The sequence below is a fragment of the Dipodomys ordii genome, unplaced genomic scaffold (genome assembly GCF_000151885.1).
Source record: "Dipodomys ordii isolate 6190 unplaced genomic scaffold, Dord_2.0 Scaffold15, whole genome shotgun sequence".
NCBI classification, from domain to species: domain Eukaryota; kingdom Metazoa; phylum Chordata; class Mammalia; order Rodentia; family Heteromyidae; genus Dipodomys; species Dipodomys ordii.
In genome coordinates this window covers 17,055,508-17,067,159 of record NW_012267231.1, presented here as the reverse complement: position 1 = coordinate 17,067,159, position 11,652 = coordinate 17,055,508, and the positions used below count along the sequence as shown (strand labels likewise).

The 11,652-nt window shown below is 41.5% G+C and overlaps 1 protein-coding gene across 1 annotated transcript in view; it reads right to left on the bottom strand.

Annotated features, from left to right (window-relative positions):
• The window catches only part of Scaper (S-phase cyclin A-associated protein in the ER), a 226,799-nt gene that overhangs the window by 168,266 nt on the left and 46,881 nt on the right, over positions 1–11,652 (bottom strand). The window contains exon 19 of the mRNA XM_013012177.1: positions 10,308–10,415. Within this exon, the coding sequence (XP_012867631.1) occupies positions 10,308–10,415 (108 nt within the window). The remainder of the gene's footprint in view (positions 1–10,307; positions 10,416–11,652) is intronic.

Sequence of the window (11,652 nt, the reverse complement as noted above, 5' to 3'; positions counted from 1 at the left end):
GGAAGTGGCGCTGTGGCTCAAGTGGTAGAGCGCTAGCCTTGAGCTGAAGAGCTGAGGGACAGCACCCAGGCCCAGAGTTCAGGCCCCACAACCGGACCAAAAAAAAAAAAAAAATCTAGAAGTAGGCGCTGGGAAGGTGGTTCAGTGGTAGAGCACTTGCCTTGCATGCATAAGGCCCTGGGTTCGATTCCTCAGCACCACATAAGCAAAAAAGAAAAAAAAACTAGAAGTGGAGCTTTGGCTCAAGAGGTAGAGCACTAGCCTTGCGCACAAGAGCTCAGGGATAATGCCTAGTCCCTGAGTTCAAGCCCCAGAACCAGTACCAAATAAAAAAAAAAAGTAAACGAAAAAAGACTGATGTAAGGAACTTTCTATACCTTTGAGTTACACACAACTCACAAGCTCTAAAACACCACAAATTAACTTTAAGTTTTTGTTTTGTTTTTTTCTTTCTCTTTTGGGCCAAGATGGACTCAAGTTCAGTACCTGATACTGAAACTTGCACACTGGCTAGTGCTCTATCAACTGAGCTACGCCTCCAACCTCATAATTTAAGTTTTTGACATTGGGTCCTTTATTAATGCTATCTCCCAAACTAAACACTAATAAAAGAAAAGCTTACCAAGACAGCAAAGTGGCTGTGATTCCGAGGAGTGGAGGTGGAGAGGGCATACAACAATGAAGAATGAGAGAAGTACACATAAAGTTATAAACATGTTATCCTTTTAAAAAGTCTCTCTTCACACACCATCTCTCCCAAGTCCCATCACAGAAGTGATTAGAATTTTATGTCCTGAAAGCAATGCAAAAGGAAGCAGCCCATAATAACCACCTTTACAGATGCAGCGTGCACATACACAGCAAGACTTCTGTGCAAAAGCTATTGTCCCAAGGTGGAACACATTTCTTCATCTTGTCCTTTAGCAGGTCAAAAATCAACGCTGGAGGACTCAACTTCTAGCATTTACTACAGTGGAGGACTGGGGAAAAGAAGTATTCCAGGGTGTTTGAGGCTTGGTGACATGGCTATGGTGAAGAGAAGGATGTAAAGATTCTTCTAGAAAGTGAGAAGCCAAGCAAGAGCTTGAGGCTTTGAGTTCAAGCCCCAGTACTGGCACACATGCACACACACACATACCCCTAAGGAAGCAGGCATGTTAGTGTGGTGAAATGCAGAAGTGGCTGTTCTCAATAGAGAACGTCTCTTCAGCAGCCCTGGCACTTCAGCGGCCCCTGGCACAGCTTGGAATGTGATCTCATCCTGATGGTCCACACTCCTGTGGTTTAGTGCCCCCAGGACACCCAGTTCCCATACAGAGTAGACCCTGTGGCTTTAGCCAGGAGGCCCTCCAGAGGCTAAATAGTGGCATGGAGGCAGTGGCAGAGAGGACCAAGTAGAGGCTGGTCAGCAGGAGGGAACGTAAGGCCCAAGTGATCAGAACATCCATTTTTTTCCCCTTTTTTCTTTGTGTGTGTGTGTGTGTGTGTGTGTGAGAGAGAGAGAGAGAGAGAGAGAGAGAGAGAGAGAGAGAGAGAGAGAGAACGTGCATGCACGTGCATGTGTGTGCATGTGCAGTACTGAGTATTAAACTCAGAAACTTGTATTCTTGCTTGACTTTTTTGGCCACTTTAGTCACATCTCCCCTTCCAGTGTTTTGATAGAGATGCTTCAGACTTGTCTTCCCTGAAATAGCTCTGAACTGTAATCTCTAATCTTAGCTTCCTAAGTAGATAGGATGACACCATGAGCCCCCTGGTACCTTTAAGCCTGGTAGCCAGGGCACTGAGGGTATGGGTAGAGCAGGGCTGCACAAAGTCATTCCGAAGGCAGAAGGCAGTAAAGCAGTAAAATGCCAATGTCATACTCCTTTTCTGTGCACAGAGGTGCCCCCGAAGGACCTCGGGACCAGGCTGTCTGTGCCTACAGAATGCCACAGACAAGGTGTCTTCAACAACAAACCCTTGTCTCCCTCGGGTCTGGAGCTGACAAGTCTAGAGTCAGGGTGGTCATCTGGTTGGGTTCTGGTGAGGCCCCTCTTACAGGTTCCCTCATTGGGGTGCCTTCTTGTCACTGTCCCCTCACACGGCAGGGGGAGAGGTGGAGACTGCAAAGCTGCCCTCACGGCCTGATTACTGCCCCGGTCCCCACCTCCAAATGCACAGATGATGGATCTAACACAGGAATGGAGGGAAGGGCAAACGTTTAGTCCACAGCAGGGACTAAGCATTTTGTCTTTTGTTTTGTGTTTTTTGTCAGTCATGGGGCTTGAACCCTGGGCCTGGGCGCTGTCTCTCCACTCTTCAGCTCAAAGTGAGCATTCTACCACTTGAGCCACAGGGCTGGAAATGCACGTGTGCCTAGCACACATGAGGCCCTAGGTTCAATTCCTTGGTACAACATAAACAGAAAATACAAAAAAAATTTTAAAAAGAACCCCAATGTTTATACACACACACACACACACACACACACACACACCTATATTAATTACTCCATACTACTAAAGAGAAAATCAAGGCAAAAGATAATGACACCCTGCAAGACAGAGGAAGATGTTTTAAATTATTTCTCAAATTAATAAACTTACTAGCCCTACTGCAGTATGATCCAAAAGTTTTTGAAGATTTATTCTACATGACTTAAAAGTTTGTTCATGCAATTTGCTTTTGTGTGGAAAAGCAAACAACACATTTCCCAATGCAATGATAGATAGATACGAGCTGGAACTTCCTGAATGGAAGTCCTAGCTCAGCAAATAAGAGCAAAGGCTGACAGACAGCTTCAAATCAAACTAAAAGGCTTCTGCACAGCAAAGCAATCACCAGACTAGAGAGACAGCTCACAGAGTGGGAGAAAAATCTTTGCCAGACATTCGCCTGACAAGGGATGAATAACCAAAATATACAGGGAGGTTAAAAAAAAAATAACGGAACTCCCAAAGACTCAATAACTCAATCAGTAAGTGGGCAAAGGAACTGAACAGACCATTTTCCAAAGACAAGGTACAAATGGCCAATAGATACATTAAGAAAATGTTTAACATCTCTGGACATAAAGGGAATAGGAACTGAAAAGATGCTGAGATTTCTTCTCACTCCAGTGGCAACTGTCATCATTGAGAACACAACACAAATGCTGTCCACAATGCAGTGGAAAAAGAACCTTCAAGGTAAACTACTGTAACCACTGTGGGAGTCAGTATGGAGGTTCCTTAGAAAACTAAAAACTAAAACTTGCATCTGACCCAGCAATACCATTCTTGGACATACGTATATGAGAATGTTAATTAAGGTACAACAAGGGCATCTGTACCCCCAAGTTTACTGCTACACTGTCCACAACAGCCAAGTTACATAAATGGCCCAGATGCCCTGCAACAGATGAATTAAGAAAATATGGTATGAAGGCTGAGAATGTAGCTCAGTGGTAGAGTGCTTGCTTAGCATGCCAAAGCCCTGTGTTTGATTCCTTAATACCACATAAACAGAAAAGGCTGGAAGTGGTAGAATGCTAGCCTTGAGCAAAAGAAACTCAAGGACAGTGCCCCCGGGCCCTAAGTTCAAGCCCCAGGACTGACAAAAAAGAGAAAGAAAAAGAAAAAAATACAGTATGAAAATACAGTGGAATATTAGTCAACCAAATACTGAAATACATTTTACCATTGTATCAAGATGACATAATGAAATGAGTGATACAGGGCAGGGAGAGGGGAAAAAGAAAAATAGCTCAGAGATGCATCTGATTAACATATTAGATGCATGTGAGAAATACCCTGGCACAAACTCTTTGAACAATGAATATACACCCACAAAATGCACAACAAACATGTAAAACAGACCCGGGGAGGGGTAACTGGTGGGAGGAGGGAAAGTGAACAGGGAGAGTGAAATAGGGTCAACATGGTCAAAGAACTTTATACAAAAAAAAAAAAAAGAACCCTGTTGAAATAGTTTAAGAAAGAGGAGAGGGAGAAGGGAGAGCTGGGTGTGAATCTGACCAATGCACATTGTAAGCAAGTCTCAGGTATGTTAAAATGAACCTCCTCCGCCTTGTGTAACTATAGATTCTAATTTTCAAAAAACAGTAGACATTCTTCTTCTACAAACGAAGGTGAAGACTGAATGAATCTATAAAGAATCATCTGCGCTTCCCAGAGGGATACCACCTCTGGGAAACACCCTGTCCCCTTCCCTGTCAATGCCAGTGACGCCCTGTCCAAAGGGCTCAGTTTACATCTCACTAAATAACATTTGCTCACTTAAAATTTCTTTTTTACTGTCAATCACCCAATAAGCCTGTTTTCCATGGGATAAATACTAACTGGCATTTGCAAAATTATACTTGATTGCAAGATCCTGTCCATACGTTTCAGGAATCAAATGAAAAAGAATTATTATTTTGTTTAAATACAGAACTTGCAATTTACATACTTTTAAAGCAAAGGAGTATCACTAAGAGATACACAGATGCAAAAAAAAAATTTTAAACCCACAACTTTTAAACTTCATTCTCTATGTAAGCTTAAAGGTACTTCTAGCATCTAACGCCAAAAATACTATTCTTTTAGATCATGTGAAAATAGGACCACAAAGTAACCAAGAATTAAATGTAATATTGTTTCTTTCACAATGTATGACAGAATATAAACTATAAATATATTTGTAACTAGCATTCACTTTTCACCTTTAAAAACCTTGCATTTTATCATTTTAATTTTAAGGTGATAAAAAATTCAAATACACAGTAGCTTTTTGTGAACATTCAAGAAATTACAAATTCTCTAGTCAAAATTCCAATGAAAATCCACAACAATAAAGCTTTCTTATGCAGCAGCCACATATTATGTTTAACAGGCTTAAAATGAAATAAGTCAAAGATCAAGAGTAAGTTATCTGAGATGTCAAGTGCACAGGGTCAAAGGTACAATTTTATTAGGTCAGAGGTGACATAAATAAAATCTTATATGCCAAAGAAGAAGGGTCACAGACAAGGTGTATATAATATAAAGACATCACAGATGACAAGTAATAACTTTAAGTAGAATTGCCATATTTACTATAGATACCTTCACTGATTAAAAACATGGAAAATACAAAATAGCCTTTCTAAATCGTGTAACTCAGGGGTTATATTGCACCCTTGCTTTCAAGAAGGGCTTTCACCAAGATAACTACAGAACTTTAAGAAAATCTAATTCCTTTGAACAGAAACAGTACACAAAGTGATTAGATCAATCAAATCTCAAACCAATCACTACTGAAAGATCAGATGTGACTACTATTTTCTTAACGTAACTACATCTAATACATCCTTTTCACCTCCTCTCACTAAATAAACACACATTTTTAAAAAGTTTATCCTTCAGTTTATCTAATATTTTATTTTTTCAATGCTAGGCTAGCAACTTACCTAGTCTGAATGTTAGTTCTGAGAGATCACTCCAAACCCAGAAAATTTCATAATAATACATACTCATAATAATATATTTAGATTTTTCATTAAGGGAACCTAATTAATGCATATCTTATGACTGAAATAGTAATCCTCTTTATAAATTAAATTCTGTGGTTTTTTTGTTTTTTTTAGGGGATTTTTGGTCAGTTGCAGGGCTTGTACTAAGAGCCTAGACACTGTCCCTGAGCTCTTTCACTCAAGGCTAGCACTCTACCAGTTTGAGCACAGCGCCATTTTCGGTTTTCTGTTGGTTAATTAGTGATAAATGTCTCATGGACTTTCCTGCCCGTGCTGGCTTTGAACCATGATCCTCAGATCTCAGCATTACAAGCATGAGCCACCAGAACCCAGCTTATAAAGTACATTCTTCTAGTTATAAAAATGAACTTTTAGCTTATTTTCAAAATGGAGTACATATACAGGTAACTTTAGTTTTTTGGTTTTTCTGTTGGTCTTGGGGCTTGAACTCTGGGCCTGGGCTCTGTACCACTTGGGCAATAGCACAACTTCAGGTTTTCCAGTTCCTGCCTGAGCTGGCTTTGAACCTTGATCCTCAGATCTCAGCCTCCTGAGTAGCTAGGATTATGGGCGTGAGCCTCAGGCGCCTGGCATGATTTTTTAAATCATTTTTGTTATCTTTAAATAGTTATACAAAGGGGTTTCAATTCAACATTGAATTTGTGTGTACAATGCATCTTGATCAGTGTCACCTCTTCTGCATTCTTCGCCACATCTATCCCAGCCCCACCCATACCTTTAAGTTTCCTAGCTCCACTGTCACGTATGTACATTGACTATCATGACCTCACTCCCTCAGTAAGACTTGTTTTAGCTTCCTGACAGCCACTTGGTTAATCTGCTGTTTGCTGTTCAAAGAAATTTACCCAGTGTACATCATGCTTTAGTTTGGCCCTGGTGGTGTCTTCATATATGTTATTTTAGCTCTTACTTCAATATATAATAGAAAACATGTCCTTTGTCTCTTAGCCTGAGTTAATTCATTCAACATCATTTTTTCCAGATCCATCCATTTCTCTGAAAATGACATAATATCATTCTTCCTGATGGATGAATAAAATGCTATTGTGTAATTACACTATACTTTCTTAATCTAGTCATGGACTGTAGGGTAGCTGGGCTGTTTTTCATATGGTGAACAGTGCAGCAATGAACATGGTTGTGCAGTTATCTTTAATGTATTCTGACTTTGGGGATAAATGACCAAGAATGGTATTGCTGGATCATTGAATAGTTCTATGTTTAGGCTTTTAAGCCATCTCCACACTGCGTTCCATACAGCTGAACTAATGTACATTGCCACCAACAGTATAACAGGATTCCTTCTGCACAAAAGATTTAAATAAAAAGATATTCTTTACCACTCATAAAATACCTATGCAATTTGTACAAAAGGCAAAACATTATTTGAAGTAAACGAAATAGGTAATTAGTTCAGAGAGAGCAAAAGTATCTCCTATTTACAAGCAGTCCAATTCCAATGATACCTTCAAGCCATATGTGTAACCTTTCAATAGAATTCAACTCAACAGGTGCCTACTAAGAGCCTTAACTATACATCATACATGATGTCCAATACAAACCCACTGCAGTTTTCATTCCAGCAACAGCTTATTGCCCTAATCTTCCAACTCCTACAGTTGAACAGAAAACTCAAATCAGCTATGTATAGTCTTTAAGGAACAGTCAACAGATAAAGCTTGAAAGACCTAGGACCCTGAAAGTGGAGAAACACCCTAATTGACCTCCACATCCACCCTGCACTCTTGCTGCAGGTAATGTTGATTTCTGGCATGGAAGAGCCATGCAAACTACAAGTGGCCCAGACTGCATGTTGTGAACAAAGGACAAGGAACTTGTAGTCTAGAGCCACCAGGTTGAACTTAAAGGGAAACTTGCTCAAAGGAGGAAATCACAGAGAATTGAGCCAAAATCCAGAAATCAATGAGAAACCAGTAACGCCATTCCTCCTGCCCAGATAAAATTTACTAAGAAGCCAACCTCAGAATTACTCTACTCACCTCCTGACAGTATTCAGCCCAAAGTAAAGCTTCAGTTCCCTAACTCTCCCCACCAAATCACCTATATAAAGCCAAATTCTCTGACACGTCTTTTTGGGTTAACCTACTTACCGAGAGGCTCCACAATTCCCCAAAGTATGTTTATCTTTATGTTAACAACTCAGTAAACCCAATTTTATTCAACTATAGATGTGTTCCTTGATGGTCTTTATCAGCAGAGTATTGATAAAAATCTAGGAACATAATTAACCCTGACTTTACATAAAAAGGAAACATCCATCTCCAGACCTAAGGAGCAAGACACAGCAAAGCATGTACTGTATAATACCATTTATACCCAATTCAAGAATTGGCCCTCAGAGCAGGGACCTGGCAGGGGGCAAGAAATATATCTGGATATGGGTAGGACTTATCTGTGTATTCACTGTAAAACTGTCAGCTATATATGTGAAATGTGTACTTTATTATTGTATGGCATACGCCAAGAAATTGAGCATACACTGACATCTATACACAGGTACATATTGCCCTCAGAAAACCACGATAACATCCTGGACATCTTTTTTTTTTTTTCTTTTTGTTTTTGGTCAGTCGTGGGGCTTGAGCTCTGGGTGTGGGCGCTGTCCCTGAGCTCTACGGCTCAAGGCTAGAGCTCTACCACTTCAACCACAGCGCCACTTCCAGTTTTCTGGTGATTTATTGGAGATAAAGAGTTTCATGGAGGGGCTAGGAAAGGGGCTCAGTGATAGAGTACTTGCCTTGCATGCATGAAGCCCTGGGCTCAAATCCTCAGCACCACATAAACAGAAAAAGCTGCAAGTGGTGCTTGGTTCAAGTGGTAGAGCCCTAGCCTTGAGCTGAAGAGTGGAGGGACAGCACCCAGGCCCAGAGTTCAGGCACCATGACTGACAAAAAAAGAATTTCATGGGCTTTCCTCCCCAGGCTGGCTTTGAACCACGATCCTCAGATCTCAACCTTCTGAGTAGCTAGAAACACGGAGGTGAGCCACCGGCACCTGGCTATGGACATCTTAAAAGAAGCTTGACAAATACGAATTTCCATTCCTGAAGAGCTTTCACAATGCTCTATAATAAACAGAACAGCCGGGCCCTGGTGGCTCACACCCGTAATCCTAGCTACTCAGGAGGCTGAGCTCTGAGGATCACGGTTCAAAGCCAGCCCAGGCAGGAAACTCCATGAGACTCTTGTCTCCACTAAATCAGCAGAAGTGGCGCTGTGGCCCAAGTGGTAGAGCTCTCATCTTGAGCTGAAGAGCTCAGAGACAGCGGCCAGGCCCAGAGGTCAAGCCCCACAACCGACAAAAAGAAATAAAAATAAACAGAACAAATAAATCCAAAGATGACCAAGCTGTATCATCAAGCTATTCATCAAGTCTCAAGAATAGATGAATGAAAAATGTTTTATAAACATGTTTATACAAATGAAAATCTCATGTAAGAAACTATTTAAATAACGCATTTCCAAAAACAGTTTTAGGGGTTAGGAAGGTGGCTCAGTGGTAGTGCTTGCCTCGCATGCATGAGGCCCTGAGTTCAATTCCTCAGCACCACATAAGCAAAAAAAGCTGGAAGTGGCGCTGTGGCTCAAGTGGTAGAGCGCTAGCCTTGAGCTGAAGAGCTCAGGGACAGCACCTAGGCCCAGAGTTCAGGCCCCACGACCAACAAAAAAAAAAAAAGGTTTAAAGTGATTTACTAATCCAAAATTATCCATATACATGAAATATATCTGTTTTGGGGGAGGTGGAGAGAGAAGGGATGGTAGGGGGAAAACAAAGGAGGAGGTAACAACACTCAATAGGAAATGTACTCATTATCTAACTCCCTCTGAACAGTATTTTTACAATAAAAATATATACAAAAAAAGAGATAGCTGCTAAGATTAGGGGTGAAAATATCATTGTTGCTTTGCAATACACAAATGTGTGTGATTGATAATGTGTGAAAACTAAAGAGAAAGCTATAAGTATTACTAAATATAAAAACAATTTAGATTGGAATGTCAAATATTATGTAATATTGTCACTGAATATAAAAGAATTGATAAAGAGAAGACAGAGGGGAGAAGACAGTGTTGGAAATGATCTTTACAACTTTGGCAGGAGGTAGGAGGAGTGGGGGAGGTGGAGGAGGGAAGGGATAGGAGAAAAACAAAGGAGGGGGTAACAATGTTCGACAAGAAATGTACTCATTAACTTTCTCATGTAACTTTTACCCCTCTGTACAGCATCTTTACAATAAAATATTTACAAAAAGAAATATATCTGTTTTCCAAGAAATTTGAAATACCACATTAACTCTTACCTTGTGTTATTAAGATTGTATGGAAATGTGCCAGCCACTGGTGGCCCCTGCCTGTCCCCTTCTAACTATTCAGGAGCTGGGAGATCTGAGGACCACAGTTCAAAGCCAATCCAGGCAAGGAAGTCCACCAGACTCTTATCTCCAATTAAGCACTCAAAAAACAGAAGTGGATCTGTGGCTCAAGAGGTAGAGAGCCAGCCTCAAGCATAAAAGCTAAGGAACAGCATCCAAGTTCCTAGTACTGGCGCGCGCACACACACACACACACACACACACACACACACACCTATGTAAATGATAACGTAAAAGTGTTGTTTCTATGTTATTTGCATGTATACTGAAATCTTGACACATTTATATACTATACTGCAGTAGTTGCAAGGCACTGAGTCTAGTTTAAATACACTAAAATAAATGCAGACCAAGGCTCCTGTCCCGGAGCTCATTCTGGACACTTGTATCCCCCCTGCAAGTGAAGGGAGTCAGGCTCACCACTTCCTCGTCGGACAGCTCTCGCCCCTGGATGCTGCTGTTCTCCCTCACCACTTGCTGATGCTTCTTCCCTTTAATGTGGCTGAAGAGATATACCTCAGAAGAGATCTACAAGCATGAACCCAGCAATGAGTCAGTATCACACCATAGCTACTCTTTTAACAGTAAACATGCAAGCCTGCATGCACGCTATATGCAAGTTAAGATCACTTTAGCTTGCCTGGTGTTGATGGCTCACACCTGTAACCCTAACTACTCAGGAGACTGAGATCTGAGGGTCACAGTTCAAAGCCAGCCTGGGCTTTGAGCCCAAGAGACTCTATCTCCAATTAACCTCCAAAAAGCCAGAAGCAGAGCGGTGGCTCAAGTGGTAGAACACCAGCCTTGAGCAAATAAACTCAGGGACACTGCCCAGGCCCTGAGTTCAAGCCTCAGAACCACCACCAAAAATAGAAATAAAAATTAAAATCTCTCTAGCCTGCCCTTACTAACTTTAAAATATTTTCCTGGGGGGCTGGGAAGGTGGCTCAGTGGTAGAGCGCTTGCCTTGCATGCGTGAGGTCCTGGGTTCGATTCCTCAGCACCACATAAGCAAAAAGAAAAAAGCCGGAAGTGGCACTGTGGCTCAGTGGTAGAGCGCTTGCCTTCATGCATGAGGCCCTGGGTTCAATTCCTCAGCACCACATAAGCAGAAAAAGCTGAAAGTGGCGCTGTGGCTCAAGTGGTAGAGTGCTAGCCTTGAGCTGAAGAGCTGAGGGACAGCGCCCAGGCCCAGAGTTCAGGCCCCACGACCGGACCCAAAAAAAAAAAAAAAAAAAAAATTCCTGGGCTGGGATGTAGCTCAGTGGCAAAGCGCTTACCTAGCAAGTGCAACATCCTGGGTTCGATCCCCAGTACCAAAAAAGAAAAGTCGGAAGAAAAAAAAAATTTTCCTAAAGACAAAATTCTGAAAATTCTCTGTAAGACATATGATTTTTTAAAAAATGTGCTATGAGCCAAGCACAATGGTTCCCACGTATAACCTCAGCTACAGATTACAAAGTGTGAGGAGACAGAGATCAGGAGGATGGCAGTTCTAGGTAAGACTAGGCAAAAGAACAAATAAGAGCCCATCTCAACAGGAAGTGGAACAGGGCAGTTCATACCTACAGTTCCAGCTACACAGGAGAAATAGCTTGGACGATCATAGCTGGCCCAGGCAAAATCATGAAAAGTAACTAAAAGCAAAAGTAACTAAAGCAAAAAAGAAGCAGGGCTATGGCTAAGGTGGGAGAGAACCTGCCAAACATCAAGAGGCCCTGAGTTCAAACCTCATAGTCTGTACCACAGATCATGGCAAACCTAA